Consider the following 23,016-nt stretch of genomic DNA (forward strand, 5'->3'; position numbering starts at 1 on the left):
AGTACCTAATATGCATGTAATAAATGCATATTGACTATTAAAAAGGCATCTGGAAAATTTTTTATAATAAATTTCTTATAGATAGCTGGTTGTCAATAAACATTCATTAATTTTCATAGAAGTGAAGGGATGAGGTGATTGAAAGTGAAATCTTGAATATTGGATGTAGTGGGGAGGAAAACACCTCAATTATTGAGGATGTCTAGATAGGAGAGAAAAAAAGTTGTGAAAGAACCTGTGGGTAAAGGGACATTAGTTAGAAATAAAAATTAGGTCATAGGAGTCAGAACAAAGAGTTCAAAGCTATTCAAGTTTTATTTTACTAATATTGCTTCTAAAAGTACATTTCCTCTTATAATTTTGAAATCAATACAATCTTTTTCAATGCATCTCTAAAAGCTTTAATCACTTGTTCATTCCTCAGGGTATAAATAAAAGGGTTCATTACAGGTGCAACTGAGGTTGCAAGTACTAACACTACTTTATTCAAAGCCACTCCTTCTCTTTCAGAAGGTTTGATATAGATGAAGATGCAGCTTCCATAAGTCATGGAGACAACAATCATGTGGGAGGAACAAGTGGAAAAGGCTTTTTTCCTTTGCTTAGCTGAAGGGAATCTCAGAATAGTCCTAATGATATATGCATAAGATAGAACCACTAACACTAAGGGGATGATGAGTGTGAACACAGCAAGGGCTAAAACCATTCTTTCTATGAACTGTGTATCAGAGCATGAGATCTCCAGCAATGGTGATATATCACAGACAAAATGGTCAATGATATTGGAGTCACAGAATTCTAGTTTAAGACCAAAACTAACTATTGGAATGATAATCATCAACCCAGACACCCAACAACTCAGGATGAGCTGATTACAGACTGTGTTGTTTATGATGGCTGCATAGTGCAGGGGTTTGCAGATAGCCACATAGCGGTCATAAGACATGGCAGCCAAGAGAAAAAACTCTGAGGCCCCAAAGAGAATTCCAAAAAATAATTGAGTGAAACATCCATTATAGGTCACAGTATAGTCTCCAGTTGACATGTTATACAGGAATCTGGGAATACAGGCAGTTGTGAATGATAATTCTAAGAAAGAAAAGTTCCTGAGGAAAAAATACATTGGGGTTTTAAGGTGCTGATCCATTAAAGTGAGAGTGATGATGGTCAAGTTCCCAGTTACACTCAGGATGTAGGACAAAAACAGAAAGATCAAAAGCAGAATCTTCAACTGTGGGTCATCTGTCAGTCCCCGGAGAATAAACAATGTTATCCCTGAATAGTTTCTCATTTCTGATCTATGGCTTTAAATGGATCTGTAGGTAAAAAATAGAAAGAGCGTGAAAGAAAGAAAAAGAGAAAAGAGACGGGGACAGAGAGAGAGAGACAAACATATAGAGATTGACAGACAGAGACAGACAGAGACAGAGAGAAACAGAGACAAACAGAGATACAGGGGAGAGATAAAGGCAGGGAGAAACAGGGAGAGGGACAAGAGAAGGGAGAGGGAGAAGAGAGGTAGAGTGAGAGACAGGAGAATAGAGAGCAAGAGAGCAAGACAGAGACAAAGACAATGGATTTGAAAAGAGGCATCATAAAATAAGTCAGCATTTCAATTTGGATTTCAATGCTCAGAAGATTTTCTTGGGTCCTTTTTTCTTTCATGGATAAAAGAAATTATGCCAACAATTTTTTATCCACAAAGACTTTGAGCACTCTCTGGGCTATTAAGCATAAGATTTTTGTAAACAATTTTGTTCCAAATGTTTCTTTCTTCCCTTGACCCCAGTTCCTTTCTTCTACCCCATTCCTACAAAATGTTATTTCATTTTGTATTATCTAAAACATTGTGATTTCTTTTGCTTTCTTACTATACTAGTTTTCAGATATACCTCCTTTACTAAATCCCTTTGTAACTTAGATAAAAAAGTTAAGCAACACCAACACAGTGACCATTTATGATAGTATGCCAAATCATTTATGTTTACATAGCATGGAGTTTTCAGCCATTCCCTAACAAACATTCCCTTTGTAACCATTTTGTTGCTATCACAGAATGTACCCTGATTTCTTGGAATATGCATGGTACTTCTTTCTGTCTTTAATCTCCTTTGCATATTTATTCAGTGGTGAGATCTCTGGTTTAAAGACTATGAATAGTTTCTTCACTTTTCTCACAAAATAACACATTATTTTATGCATCATTTGGACTAGTATTTACTGCTAGCAATTGTGTATTAGTTGCTGGTTTTTCAGATCTTTTACTAATTGTGTACTTTCCTCATTTTTTGACCTTTACAGATATCCATGGTGTTTCAGGAAAAACCTCAGAGTTTTAATAAATGATTTTAAATTGAATTGCTTTTGTTTAATGTTTCATAGCATTTTAAATGTTATTACCAATTTTCAATTTTTATAAAGTGTTTTTACTGGGGAAAAGTTTCTTAGTAATATATATTTACATAGTGAATACTCCTTAAACTTAACTGGTTCCACGAGAAGTTTTGTGCCTTAATGTACCTCTTCTAAAGGCCCCATTTTTTCTTCTTACCTTCTCACCCTTCTGGGCTCTTTCCTCTATTATAACACTTCTATACAACCAGATAACTCTTTTCATTGCTCTAGAACCTTTTGGCTTCTCTTTGAACAGGCTTTCTGTCAGAATTCAGATGTCAGATTTCAGAAAAGAATAGCACAGACATCTAATTTGTTCAAGGTTTATCTATTATAACCAAGGAAATGTTGAAAATGCAGGGGAGATGACAGGTAATGGAAGGAGAAATCAGAAGTAGCACTTGGAGTAACAACTAATATTGAATTTTAAGTTTTACTTGTACATCCATCTTTTGATGGAAAGCATTGGGCCTACCAGCTCCAAAAACAATTCTCTTCAGATCCCAGTGTCTTTTGAGGGACATGTAGCTAAATGAGCTACATTTAGGAATCCTATTAAGAACCCATTAGGAATCTCTATCTGAAACCACCTTCTACTTGACTGAGCCTACTATGCACTATCATGTATCCATGTTCAGTTCTTCCCTATATAATACTAAGGATATTGATCCCCAGAGAATGACTCACATTCTACTATTTCTGACTACAGGTTTTTTTTTTTTTTTTTAATACTTCACTGAGACACTTCTTACAGTTTCAGAATAACAAGCACACTCAGATATAATCACTTCTCTGGGTCCATAAGGGGAAGCAGAACCATTATTGTATCTGGTGAAAATTTCTCATAAGAAGGATGATGGTGAAGCCCAGGATGATTTTACTCAGGTGCTAATGTTTAGGGAGAAGGAATCTTTCTGTAGAAGCTTAGATCATCAACAACTTTGGGAATTAGATTGGTGGGATTTGGTAAGGAAGAAACTTATTTGAGGGATAAATATTAATAGGACTCAGGAAGGAGGGGAACAGTCGTGCAACATGTTGCACAAAGTGCTGTGCAGGGACAGTAATTGTGCAAGGAGGAAGCTCAATTTCCTGGAGAGGAAGGACCCAGAGCCAGGGAGGAAAAACATCTGTTCCCCACTTGCACCTCTTCCAGATAAGTGTATCTAAGAGTCCATTTGCCCATAGCCCATTCATTCTAAGTAAGCTTCTGCTTACAAGGCATTTCTTCATCCCCAATTAAGTTATGAGGCCTCCACACATGGTTTGCTTGCCACCTTTACTCCAACTTATATTGGGAGCGAAAAAATTTATTGTTCATTGGACAATGCTGAGGCTACTTCATTTCCTCTTAACAGCTGCAAACTTTCACCCTTATCCTATTTTTTGGGGGGGTTTGGAGGTTCATTTCTTGTTGCCATATTATATGGATTATGAAGTAATTTTTCTGTATGCTTCTCTCTTACCTTAGAGCTGTTGGTGCCTCTATAGGGTAAGCCTTGAGTCAGAAGGATATGAGTTCTAGTACAAATTCAGAAATCTTTTTGTATGACCCTGAAACCTCTGTTTTGTTGACAAAAGGATCCACTGGGAAAGGTAATGGCAAAATATTCCAATTTCTTCTATAAGAAAGCCCCATTAGTCCCCAACCATTGGACAAAACTAAACAGCAATTCTATTCCCTTAGCTTATCAGTTGCTCTTTTCTTTACTTCCTGTATGTTCTCTGGTCATTTTTCTCTCTGAGACCTTTCAAAAAACATATAGGAAGACTTGCCTTATAAAAAATACCAATTACAAATTAGAATTTTAAGGAGCTTTTCTCTTCATTTCAGACTGTTCTCTAATGTCTGTCCCTATTTTTAATGCTTTTCTCCCCTTTCCTCTTACCTAGGACATGCACTATATCCTGGCACATCCTTTTTAATTACTTTTTTCTGTAATGAAGTAAGAGAAGATCTAATAAAGGAATTATTTTGTAGCAAATAATTAATAGCTGATAATGTCCCCTTCCAAAGAGTATTTCATCTTTTAGAAGGTGACTGATTATTTTTATTTAAATGTGGCAGAAGTGTTTTTGGAATTGGAAGTATATAACCACAACCGGAAGACTGATGTCTACTTTGCTTCTACAGAAGATTTACCAGAATGGAGAACACTGGCTATTTCACATTTCTTCCTTGCCATATCTTTTTTTTTTATTTTTTCAAGTAACAGTAAGCTAAACATTTTTAATGAACAATGATTCCATGTTCAGAGATAGGAATAGTCATAGAGGAAATATAAGTTCACATCTTTAGTTCTGTAGGACAGGGAAGTAGAGATGGGTTCATTTATGCAAAGGCACTGGATATTCGTGAGTAATACTTAAAATTCTCTTTTTCTACTAAGAGGTGGAAATTTGTGTGGTGTAACAAATTTCCTGATGGTGGTACCCCCTTTATTTCATAATTCTTGTTTTGATCATTGTATATTCTAGCTTCATTTCATATTGGAACAGATTATGTAGTCATCCACAGTGGAGCATTGCAATGAAAAGTCACTATCATCTAACATCATCTATTATCAGTGAAACTGCATTTTTTTAGATGTCATCTTTATCTATTTACTCTCTCTTTGTGATTCTAAAATTAAAGGACAGGCAATCTAATCTGAACAGGACCTGTTCACATTTGTTTTCATTAAGCACTAGTTAATTCTATTTACTAGCTACACAAATATCTCCTATCTGCATTCAATTTGCCTCCATGCTCTCCTGCATTAGGATTCCTTAGGAGAAGGCATGGATTTGATGGAAGGAGTTTTGCTTGGTTGCTTTAACCCCGAAGGGGAATTTCTCCTGGATTTTGTGCAATGAGGACTTTGTATCCGCAAACCACCAGCTCATATAATGCAGAATACATTATTGCAGACCCCACTGACATTATGCAGCCCTTAGAAGGAATGTAGCAATAACCCCTATTCTGCCTGGCCTTGAGAAATGATGTATTTCTTCTCCCTGTATGACTAGGATGCTGAGCCCACAAATTTTGCTGGCTGTCAGCTAACAGCCTGTTGGTCAGTGATAATGGGAATTCTGAAATTAACAAGCAACAATAATGAGGTACTTAAAATTAATGTAGGTTAAGAACAAAATTGGGTGTCCACCTCTTAACCTGGTGCTGTTTCAGGCCTAAAAACATGGCTTCAGTTGCTTCACCTATGAACTCTGTCCGGAGAACTTGGGTCCTGTACCTGTACACAAAATCTAAACCAGACCATTCCTCAGCTCCACTTATAAGCCCTAAACTTAGCATATCAGTGACATGAAATATCTGGTCTCTCTAAATTTTCCTTATAAATTTACTTTTCTTCTTCCTTTTTTGCTAACTTCTTTTGGAATTTAGCCTCCTTTAGTTGGCATTACAATTGTAATAAACTTTGCCCCTTAACTTGGAAATGTGTACAAGTCTACAAAATTCCTTTGAGATACCTCATGAGACCAGTCTGGAATCCTAACATTTTGGGAATCCTAATATCATCATAGCCATGAAGCAATGATCTTGGATACATGAGTTTAAGAGAGGAAATTTCTCTTTTGCTTAGATTTTGAAACCTCACCATACTTTCTAATACTAACATTTTGAAACCTCACCTTACTTTCATTAAAGGTGAAAAGTCAATGGCCATGCAATTCAGAAGAAGATTGTCTTGACCATCCATGGGACTTGGATTATTAAAATAGAGTTTTTATCAGTGTTAAGCACAGAGGTCTTGTTTTTCTTCCATGAATTTGGGGGAATAGAAAACACAATAAAGGGGATTCTGAAAAAGTCCCCTGATTCTTGTGATTCTGGCCCTCTGATAATTTTGTTTTCTATCTTGTTTGAAGGTAATGGGCCCATTGCAATTGGCCCCTGAGATAGCTAGTCATCTCCCTTCTATGATTATTTTGTCTATTTGGTGATGTTATCTGTATTCAGTCTATGTGAAAATATGAGTCTAATACCAGAGAACAGAAAATTTCCTTGTCTTTGGAGTAACACCTCATCACAATTCTTTTCTTTTCTTAATTTCTTCTTCCTTCCCTTTCTCTACTTCTTTCTTTCTCCACTTCTTTCTCTCTTTCTTTTTTCTCTCTCTCTTTCTCTTTCTTTCTTTCTTTCTCTCTTCCTTTCATTCTATATTTCTTTCTTTCTCTTCCTTCCTTCCTTCCTTCCTTTCTTCCTTCCTTCTTTTCAACTGATTTCTCTGTTCTTGTACAGGAGCTCAGACACATCATTTTAACCTCACAGTTTAAAAAGAGAAGAAAAAGTAGTGTTATGAAAAGCCATTAATTACACTACTTACCTTTCTGCTGTTACTTCAGGTCTTGATGAATGGTTTTTGTTCCCCAAATCCCTGGAATGTCTTAAAGTTGAGCAGTAAGGAATTAATGGAAAAGGACAACACACTTTTGGTCACATTATCTCACAAAACCATGACCTTAGCTTAACAGGCAGAATTGAATTCTCCTAGGTTACCATCTTCTGGAATATACCAATATTCTGTTTCTCATCATCATCTCTAAAATGATGCTGCATCAGAGATTCTGTCTTGTTTTAAATTCAGGAAATATATAGATGTGCTGTCTTTTGTTAGAAGAAAGAGAAAATCATTGGAAAGAGAATGGCTTCTCAGATCCTGTCTTTTTTTTTTTGATCCCCTAAACTGACCTATCTGAGCAGGGAGACCATTTACCTCCAAAGTGTACACTAATAGCAGAAGGTATTTCTTTCATTTGTCCATTGTGCCTAGTTGCCTAGTGACTGAATGAGTTCACAAATGAAATGTCCCCTGGGAACTCAAGTTCAAAAGTCACTAAGCAATCTTTATTTTAATCACCTTTGGCAAAAGGCATAAAGTATTTGAATGTGGGGCCATTATCCATGCGGAATGGAAAAAAATAGCAATAGCATCAGACTCAGGCTTGGTACATGGAATGAGTCAGGTGATGGAGGAAGAGTGGCATCTTTTCACTCTTCCTCACATTGTCCAAGATTGATCTCCAAAATATTTGATACTACACCTTCATCATTTAAAAAATTGAGTATGCATTCCACACTCACACTTGTATTATTACATATTATGTAATGAACTATTTCATTAATCTATTAGGTAGTCAAGTAGTCAAGCAGGATTTATTAAATGCTTAGTGTATGTCAGACACTAAGCTGAATGCTGGGGTTAAAAAGGACAAAAATGTCATCTCTGTTCTAGTGAACATTTTAAAATAGGAGAAAGCATCTAAATAACTGCTTATATAAGATACACCTACAATAGATGGAAAGTGATTTCAGAGGGAAGACAGGAGGTTAGCAAAGTTGAGATGGGACCAAATAAGACTTTTTGCTGAAGGTGGGATTTGAACAACATTTAGGAAGCTAAGAAATGGAGGTCAGAGGATCAGTGTGTTCCAGGCTTGGGGGAATCCGAGAGCAAAGTCACAGAATTAGGAGATGAGGCATCTTAGGTAAGGAATAGCACTGACTTTGTTTTAAGAAGAAACATGACTTTCTAATGTCTGATGAAAATCACATCTGTTTTTTGACCTGTAGTTTAATATCTCTGAGTTTAGAGTGGCAATAGGCACTGGGAGTAAAACCGAAACATTCTGATTTCCTTATTATAACTCTTGTGTTAAAGTAACAAGTGATAATACGAGTCCTGAGTTCATTGACTTCAAGTCAAGCAATCAAGTATCTCTTAAGCAGCTACCTCAAGTCAAGCTTTGTATTAACCTCTGGGTTTACAAATAAATATAGACTCTTCCCCTGCCCCCAAAAGTTCATACTCAAGGAATCAATAGTCTCACATGCAAAAAATTTTTCAGCAATGAGATATATAGGATAAACTGATAATAATATCAGAGGGAAGACAGTGTTAAGTAGTAGAGGTAAGATTTCAGTTGGGATTTCAGAGATTAAGAAATAGAGTTGAAAAGGCCCTGTGATAGCCAGTGAAAGTTTCTATAATTGAGAGATGGAGTGAGTTGTGTAAGAAAATCAGATGGCCAGAGTCACTGAATCATAGAGTATTCTTCTGCATATCTATGCTTATATATTGATAGATAGATGTATATATATATATGTATATACATATATACATATATATATATATATAATATAGATGCATACAAGAAAACTATCTCTTAAAATATTATATTTGATTCCAGAGGTAAAGAGTCATCAGATTTAATTCTTTAGACAAGAAGGTGGAGTTTTGCTGGGAAATCTTGGTACTTATGTTTCCCCACAAAAAGGCAGATAATTGTGAAGAGATGGAGCAGATTATCTATTGCAACAGACATGTGTATCAGTAATCCCAGAAACAGTCAGGTGGTTTGTGAAGATAATGTGGTGAATTCCTTATTACCCATAGATGAGTCAGTTACACTTCTTTATGAACAGGTAGTGAAATGGTCATGTTCTTCAATGAACCCTAAAGAAGAGAATACCACTTGGTAGTCGGAAAGTTTGTTTGACTATATGCCTAAAAATTAGACTTTTTCAGGTGAAGGTAAAGATAAAGTAATGTACTAACATGAATAGCCATTTAAATAGAGTGAGAGAATTAAATTTATAGTTATATCTTCTCTGCCTAGAATTTTGGCTATAGAGGTTCTTAGAGAAGAGACATAGTGCAAAGATCATAGCAAAGCTACTAGCTAGTCTGGTTCTATCTCACATTTTGGTTTAGCAATGCAAGAGTATAGTATTGGTAAAAATTCTGTCTGCCCATCAGATTAATCTATGGGTTTCCAGAGAATTCTCTGGTGACCAGACTGAATTAAAATGTTATAGGGCAATGTGTAAGTAGTTGATAGCATTAATGTTTACTCATATAATATGTGCCTTACATGTAATGCTACATGATCACTGAAGTATATGATAGTTACTACATTTTTCAGTCTGCTGAAAAAGTACTTCATGATTTATATTTCTTTATTTCTGACATTATTATTAAGCCATTAAAAGTTTACTTGTTTGTCCTATAATTAGCTATGCATAGCTTTGATGCTAGTTATTTTACAAGAGCTGTTTAATTTTTGTATTTATAACTCTACTACCCAGCACAGTGCCTGGCATACAATAGGAGCCTAACAAGTGCTTATTCATTATTTTGCCTGTACTTTTCTGTTTCTGCCTACTGTACAGAACTCCTAAGGTTATTTTATTTTATTTTATTTCATTTTATTTTGATTTTGCTTTTATTTTGTGCTAGCATTAATTCAGTCCTGTTCCATAATTCGAGTCTGGAGTTTGACTGCATGGAGTGATAAATATTGAAAATACAACTTTACTTATTAAATGATTAAAAACAATACAATTTTTAATTAAAAAAATATTGCTCCACTTCACATCTGTATTCATCATTATAATGGACAACAATTAGGAATGTGTCACTCAAGTCAATTTGTTTCCTTTCTGAATTTTACTTCTTTGGGTTTGCTTTTGCAAAATTTTAAGAATTTTATATAATAAACATTTGTTTGTTTAATCTTTTAGTACTTCTATTATGACCGCGTATTTCTTCCATCTTTATTCTTTATGGAGGTGAAGAAGGATCGTGATCGCAATGTGAGCAGCTGTGAGAAGAAGCCAGCCAGCATTCTCTTTCCGCCTCTCTCCTTGCCCCTCTACCTCCACCCACCAAAACTGTCATTTCCTATACAACACATCAGAACTTGCACCAAGAGTCGGGGGGGGGGGGCGGCATTCTTTCTCCAAGCATATATATTAATAGAGTATGGTCCAATTACTATTTAGCCTCAGTGCATTAACTTGAGCTTCAATCTATTACATCCTTCCTGTATGATTTATTTAATCACGACTTCTTCATCAGCCATAGATCTGAAAGGTAATTTCTTCTTTTCTTCCCTAACTTATTTATGCTATGACTTTTCATATCAAAATCATACATCCAATTGTGACTTCCCTTGGTATATCATGCACAGTTCTGGTCTAAATCTGATTTCTTCCAGACTGCTTTCCCAACACTTTTTGTCAAATAGTGAATAATTCTACCAGTAATTTGGGTCTTTGCATTTATTGGATATTATGGTATGTGTGTTCTCTTGATTCTATATATTGTATACAATGTTTCATTGATGGATCTCTTTAAAAAACCACAAAATATTCATATTCCTAGGACCTCAAATTACTGTCATGAAAATTATTTGTATGGGATTTATCCTATTGGTGAAGATTCAATACTCTATGCTTTTTTGCTGGCATGAGTTGGCAGAGTTGAGAGCTTGGGAGAAGAGAAATCTCAATCTTCTGCTTTCTGGCTTGAAAAATAAATTATATTTCCAGATTTACTTCAAGTGTCTAAGGGAAAAGAAAAACTTTAGAAAGAAGTCAACTTGGAGGGGAGTTAGTTGGAAGGTCAATCATGTCCTTATCTGAAGTTTACCACATCAGAGATTTTAGAGAATTTCTCCTTCAGTAAAGTTTGGAAGCCTTTTTGCTGAACTGATATCCCGCACATTTCATTTTTGTATATTCTGGTCCCTTCTCATCTACCTACCTTCTCTAATTTCTATTTGATATTAACTTGGATCAATCATATATTTGCCATTTGTTATATGTATGGTTTTATTAATCCTGCATTTGATGGAAAGGAACCCAATCTTTGGATAGATAACTTAAAGTTTTTATTTGTTAAAAAATATAACTAGGAACTTAGTTTGAATTAAACTAATGATACTTAAAAGACGTAATAGATATCATCTGGAGTAGAGCAGGGCAGCAGTCAGCATCTGATGCCAATTTCTTCACCTCCTCTATTGGGAGGAATCACATTTTGCCTTGTAAAAGGATGGTTGGTGATTATTTTAAAGTTATATATTTTTCTTTTTTTCTGAGGAAATTGGGGAGTTGTTTATAGGCAACTGACTTGCCTAGGGTCACACAGCTAGGAAGTGTTATGTGTTTGAGACCAGATCTGAACTCAGATCTTTCTGACTTCAAGGCTGGTGCTTTATCCACTGCACCACTTAGCTATCCAAGATATGTATTTTTTTTAAAATATACTTGGGATGGAAAATGCCATCTTCATCCAGACACAGAATTATGGATACTGAATGTGGGTGGAAGTATAATATTTTCACTTTATTTGCTTTGTATTTGTTTGTTTGCTCTATTTTATTATTTATAAATATGTTTATTCTACATCCCCCTATCTTATTTAAAATGCTGCTTTAATGGCTTTTTAGTTATTTTTAGCATTCTTAAGTAGACCATTACATCTGTAAAATAAGCCAATTTTGTTTCTACTTTGTCAATGATTATTCCATGTTTGGCAATGTAAGGTTACTTTAGAAATATAGCATTATTTATTTTATTACTGTGAGGGATGTAGAAAGCCCTTACCCAAAATTATTACTCAGAGATCACTCAGTAGAAGGCAGAAAAGTTATTTATTGAATACCTCTGGAGGTGGTGTTCCCATCGTGAGATAAGAAAGAGAAAGCTTATGGTAGGAGGGCTAAAGAAGTAGTAAAGATACATAGCTTAAGAAATTACATCACAAGTAAGAGAGCATTGAAAAGGGGAGGGGGCAGCATCTAATTGGTTGTTGCTATTCGGAGAGATTGGAATGGAAGGTTTCTGTTTCTCCAAAATCTCCTGATTTGTAGGAAACAGAAAGTCAGGCCTTCAGACTTAATCAAGCAGACAGTGGTCCACCTAATAGACTAAATATCAATAAATGTCAAATACCAATAAATGTCATCACCTCAGGTTAAGTAAATATGTTTCTAAATGGCTAAAACTCAAGTAAATATGAGCCTGCACATATCACACAGGTCATAGGGGAAAGACAGAAATAATGAAAATAAAATACAGAAAAAGAATTCATATATTCCTGTAAGTTCTTCACATTATCTCTCTCAATTCTATACAATTCCCCCCTTGTAATATGTAAATGATTTTTATCATATTTCTATGAAGAACTTACACACTGTTCAAAATCAGTTAACATTTTTATACATTGTTTATCAAGTTCACAATCAAGATCATCCCTTTCTAATACATTCCAGTCTTTTCTCTGAAGAATCATGATTTTAATAGCATCTTTTGTATGAAATATTTTGATAGTGACTGTTGAACTATTCTGGTTACTAATGTAATTATAGTGGTAACAGGATAATACCACTGATTGCAACAAGTTCATACATCAAAATTGCTTCCTCCAACTATCTTAGAAACCGTTATCACAGAACAGATTGGCATTTGGCAAACATAAAAATACAAAGATAAATAAACAAAGATGACAATCTAGGGAAACTGAGGCACAACATTACACACTCTCCTTCTGAATATTTGAATTATTGAATTACTTTCCCCTAGATACCTGGGAGGTCTCAGCACCATAATTTTGACCAATCCAATGTGAGGCAAATAAATCAAAATGAAATTAGAAAATGCAAGGACTTATGGCAAGGACAAGTCTCTTCCTGACAACCCCAGAGTTATCTGCAGTACAAAGGCCCTCATCTGAACCAGATAATCCACTTTGAGATGGACAGTTCACTGTGTTAAGTGGTCTTCAGCCATTTGTGGACTTAACTTAGCTTCTGCTTATATAGGGAGTAGCAATGCTCAAGACAGTTGTGCTGCCCATTCAGAAGGGCACCTCACTCCGGGGAGAAGGATGAGGCTTGGAGGAGCTCCACTTGTCCCTGCCCAGGGGGAACAGACAGGGCTGTTACTAAAATACAGATTTCTGAGGAGAGCTATCAGAGCATGTACAGTTAGACCATAAAGGCAGGTAAACTCAGAACTTTAGAGTCTTGATCTCAAAACTGCAATGTTATTGAAAATGCTGAGATACCAATTAAGTAACTGGGGTTACAGGGCTGAAGATTATCAGTCCCAAGACAGGTGTATATATCTTGTAGATACCAAAAAAATAAAAACAAAATAGTCCCCAAAGCTGAGTCTACCAGGGCAATTCCTCAGAATAAGGGGTTTCAAAGCTAAAACATAGTAAAAACAATTAAGGACTTTCAAGTCAATCTGAACTGGTGAGATAGAAGGTGGGGCAGAAGTACCTAAGGCAAAGTGAACAGAAAACTAAGGGTTCCCACTTTTTTAGGTATTTTGATAAAAAAATCCACGTTTCCCTAGTTCCCTATCTTTTCCTCTCCTTTTTTTTTCTCATGGAAAGGAATCATCCAAAATAAAAAAGTAAACAGTCAAATAACCATCCACATATAAATCCCAAGAGTGAATTAAAGTTCCAAACATAACAGAATAGTATAGGAGGAGTTTCCTAAAAAAAAAAATCCCTCAAACAATTACATATTCTGAAGTGAACATAGATATTACAAACATATTATAACTTCCTTAACAGCAACAGTTACCAATTTTAACAATTTCCATCCCAAATCTTAAACACACAGTAATAGATGACCAAGTCAGGATTTAACAGTCGTTCATCAACCATTCCCAAATCCCCCATATCAGTTCAAATTACATCAGGAGCATGGGGGATGGTCTCAATCTTAGCTGTTTCAGACTGATAAATGGGAGAAGGCTCTCAGTCCAAGCAGGGGGATGGGTATGGTGTCAATCTAATCTTCAGATGGGCCGATCCATGTCTCAGAAGAGGTTCAATAATCTGTAATTTGACCAAAATCTACAACAACAACAACAACAACAACAACAACAACAACAAAACAAATCTAACAAGATTAGGACAGTCTGGAACTGCAACAACATGTGGGGAGGCCAGTATAGATTGGCCAACAGTTCCTATGTGAAGGAACAAGTTTGCTTCACAGGACAGGCAGACAGTTATAGTTACAATAAATAGCACTTAGGTTTCACATACTATTGTTAATTGTCCTCTTATCATTTAAAACATTTTAAAAACAAAACACAAATATCCAATAACAGACAGATGACCAGGCTAAATACTTATTTATCTAAGTATTTAGGATATAATGATTACATATAACCATATTGGAAACAGCAAGGTATGACATATTTGATATTGAATTGCATTAACAGTTCTTATTAACTATTGCTCTGATCATAGAAATCAGTCACAGAAAAAAAAAAGAAAGAACATAACTATAACATAAGCAGTTAAAACTCAACCTTCAGCACATAAGAGAGTGGGCCTTTAAAACTCCCAAATAGCATTAATTATAAGCCCAAAGAATTTTATCTCCAAAGTTTCAGATAAATCCCAAACAGTTATTTACCATGACCTTATATCAGTTACAGTAAGAAATTTATCCCAGAAAATTCACACAATTCTTACACACCCAAGTAGATGTTGCATCTTGAATAAATTGAATATTATACCAATCATTTTGCTTTTAAAATACCCAATACACAGAAAAATCCCAAACTACATATTGTTCACGACAAAAACATCTTCAAAAGGAAGAAGGCAAAAACTATTATTCTTAGAGTCCCTTGCAGATAATTGGCATCAATACAGTTAATTAAAACTTCCTATTTTCACATAAAAAGCATCTGAAAAGTTCTTGAAAACATCAATTAAACTTTTTGAAACAACCCTTTCAAACTATAGATCACATTTCTGATCATATTCTTTAATATTCACAACCATTATGTATCTAAAGAAACAAATATTCAATCAATTAACATCTTGCAAGAGCAGCTTGTCCCTTTAAATCACAATTTGTTTCCTTCAGCCAAAGGAACCAAACAGCTAGAGCTTTCCACTGCTGCTCTCCTGTTCTCCCCTCTGCAAAAACACATCCCATCTTACAGCCATCTCTGACTTCCCTTTCCAACTAGTTCCTTCTTTTCCTCACTGATTTCTACTTGAAATCATTTGCTTTCACTAGTCAATCCTTCTTAAATCACCTTCATTCTCCTGTCCCATTTCTCTGTCGCTCTCCTCCCAATGCCTACTTGCTCAAACCTTCTCTGAAATACTTCTGACTAGATGTTCTATTTAAACTATTAATTGCTTTTGTAAATCAATCTCTTTTCCCTTGTCTTTAAATCACTTAAAAAAAAAAACTTTAAATTTCAAGATTCACAATTAATTTTGAACCAAATTTCACAAAACTCATAATACAGTTTACAAATTACGCAATACTTTAATAAAGCAACATACCATTTAAGTAGGGAGATACAAACATGAGCTCCCCCCACGGTAAGCTACTGACATTTTGCTTAATAACCTATATTTCTAATTTGAAGTCTAACCAAATAGTAAAAAAAGAAAAGTTTTTCTCTTTAGATGTAAAAGCCACAAATTCAAAAACTTCTTAAGATTTTACACTCAGAATAAATCTAACACATGCAAGGCATCAGTAAAATTATTTCCCCCAATTTCAATTTCATTTAAATTTCAAAATTATAGTACCTCTTTAAAATATAGTAAATTCCCAAAACTCTTAATCGAATATTGCAAACAATTACCCAGTTTAGTCTTCTTAAACTTTCTGTTCTCTAATTCCATGAAAGCAAACTTGCTAATAATGATTTTTCTTTCTTCTCCTTACACAAGTTTTAGAAACACGCTTAGTTTTTCCACAAGTCCAAGTCAGAGAGCCCCCGTTTTCAGCAATTTACCTCTTTTACTCTATTTTTTATTTCTCCCTTCCAATATCTGCAGTTTCTTATTTCCAATCTTAAGTTTCCAATCTTAACACACATACCAATTTTAAGTTAATTTACAATTAACCAGTACTTTAGTTTGTGAAATTTCCTAAAATCTACCTAGATATTTCATTCAAACTTCTTTTCTTTAGTAACCAGGAAAGATTTAAGCACCAATCCTTGTTTTACCATGAGAATTGTTTTCTCTGGCTGAGTCCTGATAACAGGCTCCTTGTTTACAGGACTGATAGCCCCTATTCTTCTATTTTCTCAAAACTTTCCAAACTTTCAATCTATGTTTTTATTTTTTCCTCTTCTTTCCCCCTTCCTGCAAAGCCACTGCCAGAGACAGAGGGAGAGAAAGAGAAAAAAATTTTCTTTTCTTGAGAAGCCCAAATCTGAAGCACTTTGAAAGAATACCATTTTGAATGAATTCCATCTCCCAACAATTCAGTCTGATATTTTTCTAAGCCTGTAACACAGAGGCTGAATTCTTAGCTCTTACAAGCTTTCTAACTTTTAACATAGAACAAAGATATTCACAAAACTCCATTTTCACCTTTTATATACAGATTTAAGTCTGATATACCCAAATAGTCCTGGGATATACATCCTCCCAGTTTTCCTCTCTTTTCTATCTGGGAAGTTCATTCCAGTCTTGAATTCCCCAGCTAATGTCCTGATACAAATTTTTGGATTTCCTCTATACCACCCTGGACCCTATCCAGGTGTTGGCGGAAGCCCTATGTTACCCTCATGCCTGGGCAGAGGTCCTTTGCTATCCTCATGCCCACACAGCCACCCAAGAGCCTCCTTAGGAAAAGTCCTTTATTGTTGGGGTCAATAGCAGTCCACCAAAAATAAATTTAAGAGGGCTAATCCCTCAGGGTCTCCCTTGACCCAGCCAATAAACCCCCAGACTTCCCAAGAGCTTTACCTAGACAACACGTGTTTCTTTTCAGACTGCAAATGCCGGCCATCAGGACTCTACTTCCTTCAATCTTCAATTCTGCCTTCCTGTTTCAGGTCGTTGTTTAAGAGGGGAGGGAGGCTGCTCACCCAGAGCCAGAGACCATGGAGAAAACTGCTCTGTGGGCACCTATCCCTGTTCAGGGTGCACATAGCTATCTCCCCCAAAGACCCCATCCCAGATGAGCCCCCAACTGTGAGTGATGTGGAAGACCCTTACCCAAAATGATTCCTTAGAGATCACTCAGTAGAAGGCAGAAAAGTTGTTTATTGAACACCTCTGGAGATGGTGTTCCCATCGTGAGATAAGAAAGAGAAAGCTCGCGGTAGGAGGGCTAAAGAAGTAGTAAAGATACATAGCTTTTATATAAGAAATTACATCACAAGTAAGAAAGCATTGAGAAGGGGAGGGGGCGGCATCTAATTTGTTGTTGTTATTTGGAGAGACTGGAATGGAAGGTTTCTGTTTCCCTGAAATCCCCTGATTTCTAGGAAACAGAAAGTCAGGCCTTCAGGCTTAATCAAGCAGACAGTGGTCCAGCTAATAGACTATATATTGATAAATGTCAAATATTAATAAATATTATCACCTCAGGTTAAGTAAATATGTTTCTAACTGGCCAAGGCTCATGTAAATATGAGCCTGCACATATTATACAAGTCACCGGGGAAACATAGAAATAATGAAAATAAAATACAGAAAAAGAATTCATACATTCCTGTAAATTCTTCACGTTATCTCTCTCTATTTAATACATTACTGTCTAGAATGTCTAGAATGTGTTAATTCTAGACATTAGACATAGAAAATAGACACCCATGCTTTTTCTCTGATTTTATTAGAAAGTATAACATTTCTCCATTACATTTAATACTGTCTCTGGACTTTGCCATATCAATTAATATTCCACTTATTTCCATTTTAAAAATACAGAATAGGTTAAATATTTTGGCAAAAACATTTTCCTGCATCTTTTGAAGCAATTTTGTGGTTTTTATTGTTTTTCTCATTCATTAATACGGTGTATCATATTTATAGTTTTTTTTTTTTTAAATACTCAACCAACTCTTCATTCCCATTCTAAATAAAGCCTGGTCATAATGTACAATCTTTTAAAATATTTTGCATGAAATAGTCAAGTTCTGTTTGGTCTTGATCTTGCTCTGTTCTTTCTTGTTTCTACTTCCTTGTACTTTTATGTTCAGAAAAAACTGTCAGGCTTCAACATTCTCATTTTGTGCTCTGCAATTTGCTGTCTGACTCAGGGCACTGAGTCAGTCTTTTGTTCCAATTGACACTTTTTATATAAGTACATTTTAGGGACACTTATTTTGATGGCTGAAGAGCTAGGTGGTGCAGTGATACAGTGTCTGGATAGGAGTCAGGAATATCTGGATTTTACATCCTGACACACACTGACTAGCTATGTGATTCTGGGAAAGTTGGGCAAACTAGTTTGCCATATTTACCAAGAGAATCCCAAAAGAGGTCATGAAGAGTCAGGCACAACTGAAAAATAACTCAACTAAATTGTGAGGGTTCATTTATCAGGAGTGGTTTCTATTTCAACTGAGTCTTCTTTGAGAAGTGTGCTACATAGTTTTTATCCTGCCCAAGGTTGTGTTCATTCTGGTGCTGGTTGGAATTTTGCTTTATATTTGGGATTTCCCTAGTTGATACATTTCTTGTTCTATGTCCCTTGGAATTTGTTTAATCTTAGCTATAGAGGAATGGATCATCCTTAGTCAGAGTGTTGTGTGGCCTTTCATCCTCTTGAACTTATCTCTTAAAGGGATTGTTGTTTTTAATCACTTTACTCCTAAGATTTCCATCATAAGGGCAATGGGGCTTGCCATGTGATGCTGCTTCAAACTTGCATTTTATTTACTTGTTTTTTTACTCCTTCTTTAATAGCACTTTACTTCCATTGTGTATAGCTCTAGTCTTCCCTCCCCTTAACTCAGTCCTGGATGAATCATCTTACTGAGGATTTTCTTTGAAATTCTTAATCAATTGATCAGTTCTGATGGACGTGGCTCTGTTCAACAATGAGATGAACCAAATCAGTCCTAATTGTTCAGTAATGAAGAAAACCAGCTACACCAAGCAAAAGAACTATGGGAAATGAGTGTGGACCACAACTTAACATTTCTACTCCTTCAGTTATTGTCTGCTTGCATTTTTGTTTTCCTCCTCAGGTTATTTTTATCTTATTTCTAAATTTGATTTTTCTTGTGCAGCAAGATAACTGTATATATATTGCATTTAACATATACTTTAACATATTTAACATGTATTGGTCTACCTGTCATCTAGGGGAGGGGATGGGAGGAAGGAGGGGAAAAGTTGGAACAGAGGTTTTGCAAGGGTCAATGCTGAAAAATTATCCATGCATATTTCTTGTAAATAAAAAGCTATTTAAAAAAAGAAAAAAAATTCTTAATCATTGTTTAATCTGGTCCTTGTTCTTTGTTATTGCATGGGAACAAATGGGAAAACTGTACTTATGTATTATCTACCAGTTGGTCATCTAAATGGAAGCTCTCTCAATGATCTTTTCTTTTCTTTTCTTTCATATTTTGTACCTAATATTATTTAATTTTTTAAGTACATGTAAAGATAATTTTCAATATTCATTTTTGTAAGATTTTGAATTCCAAGTTTTCTCTCTCTCTTTTCCTTTCTTTTCACCTTGCTAAGACAGAAAACAATCCAATATAGATTATACCTGAACAAATATGTTAAATTTATTTTCATGTTAGTTTTTTTGTTTGAAGGAGCAATTAGAACAAAAGGAAAACAGCTCAAGAAAGAAAAAAACAAATAAAATTTTTAAAAAGTGGAAATAGTATGCTTTAATTTGTATTCAGACCTCTTTCTCTGGGTGTGGATGACATTTTCCATCACAAATCTTTTGGAATTGTCATGAGTCACTGTATAATTCAGAAGAGTTAAGTCTATTGTAGTTAATAATTATAAAATTATGTACAATGTTCTAGTTATTCTACTTACTTCATTTACCATCAGTTCCTATTAGCTTTCTGGGTTTTTCTGAAATCTAGTTGTTTATCATTTCTTATAGCACAACAGGATTCCATTACATTCATATATCACAACTTGTTCAACTCTTCTCCAATTGATGGGCATCCACTCAACTTCCAATTGGCCACCACAAAGAGAGCTTGTATACATATTTTTGTACACATGGGTCCTTTTCCTTTTTTATGATCTCTTTGGGATGCAGGACTAGTAGTATTGCTGGATCAAAGAATATGCACATTTTTATTACTCTTTGATCCTAGTTCCCAATTGTTCTCCAGAATGGCTGGATCAATTTGCAACTTCACTAACTATGTATTCATGTCTCAGTTTTCCTTTGTGCCATCCAACACATCATTTTTTTCTCTCATATTAGCCAATCTGAGAGGTGTGAGGTGGTACTTCAGAATTGTTTTCATTTAATTTCCTAAATCTATAGTGCTTATAATGTAATAAATAATAAAATATTTTAAATATATATACATATAATAAAAGAAAATAACAAAAATGTCCTAGACATTTTTATATGACTATGAATAGTTTTAATTTCTTTATCTGAACACTGCCTTTTCATATATTTTGACCATTTATAAGCTAGAGAATTATTTCTTCTTATAAATCTAATGCAGTTCTCAAGATAGTTTACAAATAGGGAATAAAATAAGTGGGTGGTATAAAAGCATGTCTAGATTAACAGGAATGGGATAAGGTATGCAGATTAATGGGAATGAGATAAACAGGGAAATAAATAACTATATATTTTTGGAAATGTATAAAAAGCTTCCTAATTCAAGAGAAAAGTCGTTGGGTAGGTAAAGTAATAGGAAGGCCAAGTAGCAGGTAAAAGTAAAACAGAAGAGTCAGAAGGATAAGAAATGAGAGATAAACCCAAACATAAAATAAAGATGAGGAGTAGAATTTATCATGTAGCTGCAATTGTGATGTTAGACAAAATTAAAGCTAAGATAGATTTAATCAAAAGAGAATATTAGGAAAACCATACTATCCATCAGCCATGTTAATCAATATTGTTTTAGACCATTTAAAATAGCTGGACAGTATAAGATTAGAATGTTGCTGTAGTGTAGGCAATGATGGATTGGTGGAGTTAGGAAAAATATGGAAAGATTTGGAGTTATAAAGGATGCTGTTATCCACTTTCAGAGAAACAGAGTATAAAGAATATAAAATAGCCTTGAAAAGATGCATATGAATGTATATATGTGTATATGTATATTTACATATACATGTAGAGGGCCAAGTGTACTTGAAACAAATAATCTGACAACAAAGTGTTAACTCAGTGGAATTAAGATAATGGTTCTCTAGTTTACATGTACTTAGTATTTAGTATAGCTCTACAAGTTGATACCTATTCTACTAGATTGACACCTATGATGATGTACTTTATAATAGAGTATATAATAGCTCTAAGAGATCTGGGAAGGAAGACAGACTCAAAGATAGACAGAGAAGATAGAGGACTGGAGGCTGGAGGACAGACTAGAAGATAAAGACCCTCCTGGTGGCTGTCCTGTCTCCTTTACTTCTCCACTGAGACCAAGGCTGCTTGGGCGAAGAGGCTTTGTCTCTCTTCCAGTCCTTATTGATCCTTATATTCTATTACAATTACATCATTACAGCACACTATGCATGTGTGAACTTAGAGAACCATTACATCACTATGCTAAGTAGTAAGTATATATATATAAACTAGATAACCATTGTCTCATCAATTCTTCTGAGTTAACACCTTGTTTCATCTATACTTCTCTAGAGTTCTGGATCTCTACACACACAAGCACACACATATGTCTCTATATGTCTCTATATATACACATATATAGATTTGTATATATCTGTATCTATGTATCTAGGCTTTCTTGAAATGGAAATTTATTTCTTTATATTTTATATTGTCTTTGCACAAGGTAATTTTTTTCTTCTCCTATTTTGTTTTAAAATTTAAAATGATATAATTAAGTCACAGAATATGATCTCACATTTTGGGCTCAGGCTGTCCTGAAGTCTGAAAGTTGGTCATATATCCCTTAGTACAGAACTCTTTTAAGGAGAGTGAAAAGAGAGAGAAGAGGATAAATGGGTGGAAATACAATTAGAAATAGTAATTGCAAAAAGTGTTTTGAAGCAATTTCCTTTTATAAGGCCTCATTTCTCAGATGTGCAGGGAACTGAATCAAGTTTATAAAAAATAAGAGTCATGGCCCAATTGATAAATGATCAAAACATATCCTCTATGCCCAAAAGACTATAAATTCATATATTTCCTTTGACCTAACAATACCAGTATTAGGCGTGAATTAAAATAGAGATGAGAAGAAAGGAAAAATGACTTATATATGCAAAAATATTCATAGCAGCTCTCTTCTGGGGCAAAAAATTGGAAATAAAGGGGATGTTCATCAATTGGGGAATGACTGAATAAATTGTGGTATATGATTATGATGTAATATTATTGTTTCATGTGAAATGATGAACAAGGTATTCTCAGATAAAACCTAGAACTCCATGAACTCAAACATCCAACACAAGTAATGTGCTTTGTGTACAAAATAATACTAATGTTTTATGATAATCATCTGTAAATCATTTTGTTTTTCTCAGTAGAACAATGATCCTGACTACTGTGAATGATTTAAGATGAAAAATTCTGTCTATATCCAGAGAAGGAACTGATTTTGTCTGAATATAGATTTAACATTCTTCCCCCCTTTCTCTTTCTCTCTCCCTTTTTCTCTCCCTTTTCTCCCTCCCTCTTTCTTCCATTCTCTCTCTTTCAATTTCATTTTGCTTGAGAGTTTTTTCTTTTGTTAGGGTTGGAGATCTATATTTTCTTTCTTTCACAATATGATTTTTATGGAAATGTTTTGCACAATTTTACTTGTGGTTTATTAATGGGGCCTGGGGGGTGAATATAAGAGAGAGATGTGGAATTCAAAAGAATTAGAAACAAATTTAAGAATTTATTTTAAATGTAATG

At 34.8% G+C, this 23,016-nt stretch overlaps 1 protein-coding gene across 1 annotated transcript; it reads right to left on the reverse strand.

Annotated features, from left to right (window-relative positions):
- Positions 1-352: 352 nt before the first annotated feature.
- Positions 353-1,292, reverse strand: LOC127564089 (olfactory receptor 6C2-like). Its single transcript, XM_052000401.1, has one exon. The coding sequence runs from the start codon at positions 1,289-1,291 to the stop codon at positions 353-355; it is 939 nt and encodes a 312-aa protein (XP_051856361.1). The 5' UTR covers position 1,292.
- Positions 1,293-23,016: the final 21,724 nt, after the last annotated feature.

The sequence above is a fragment of the Antechinus flavipes genome, chromosome 5 (genome assembly GCF_016432865.1).
Source record: "Antechinus flavipes isolate AdamAnt ecotype Samford, QLD, Australia chromosome 5, AdamAnt_v2, whole genome shotgun sequence".
NCBI classification, from domain to species: Eukaryota; Metazoa; Chordata; class Mammalia; order Dasyuromorphia; family Dasyuridae; genus Antechinus; species Antechinus flavipes.

Coding starts and splice junctions, on each gene's coding strand:
- LOC127564089 (XM_052000401.1), bottom strand. CDS start 1,291: ATGAGAAACTATTCAGGGATAACATTGTTTATTCTCCGGGGACTGACA.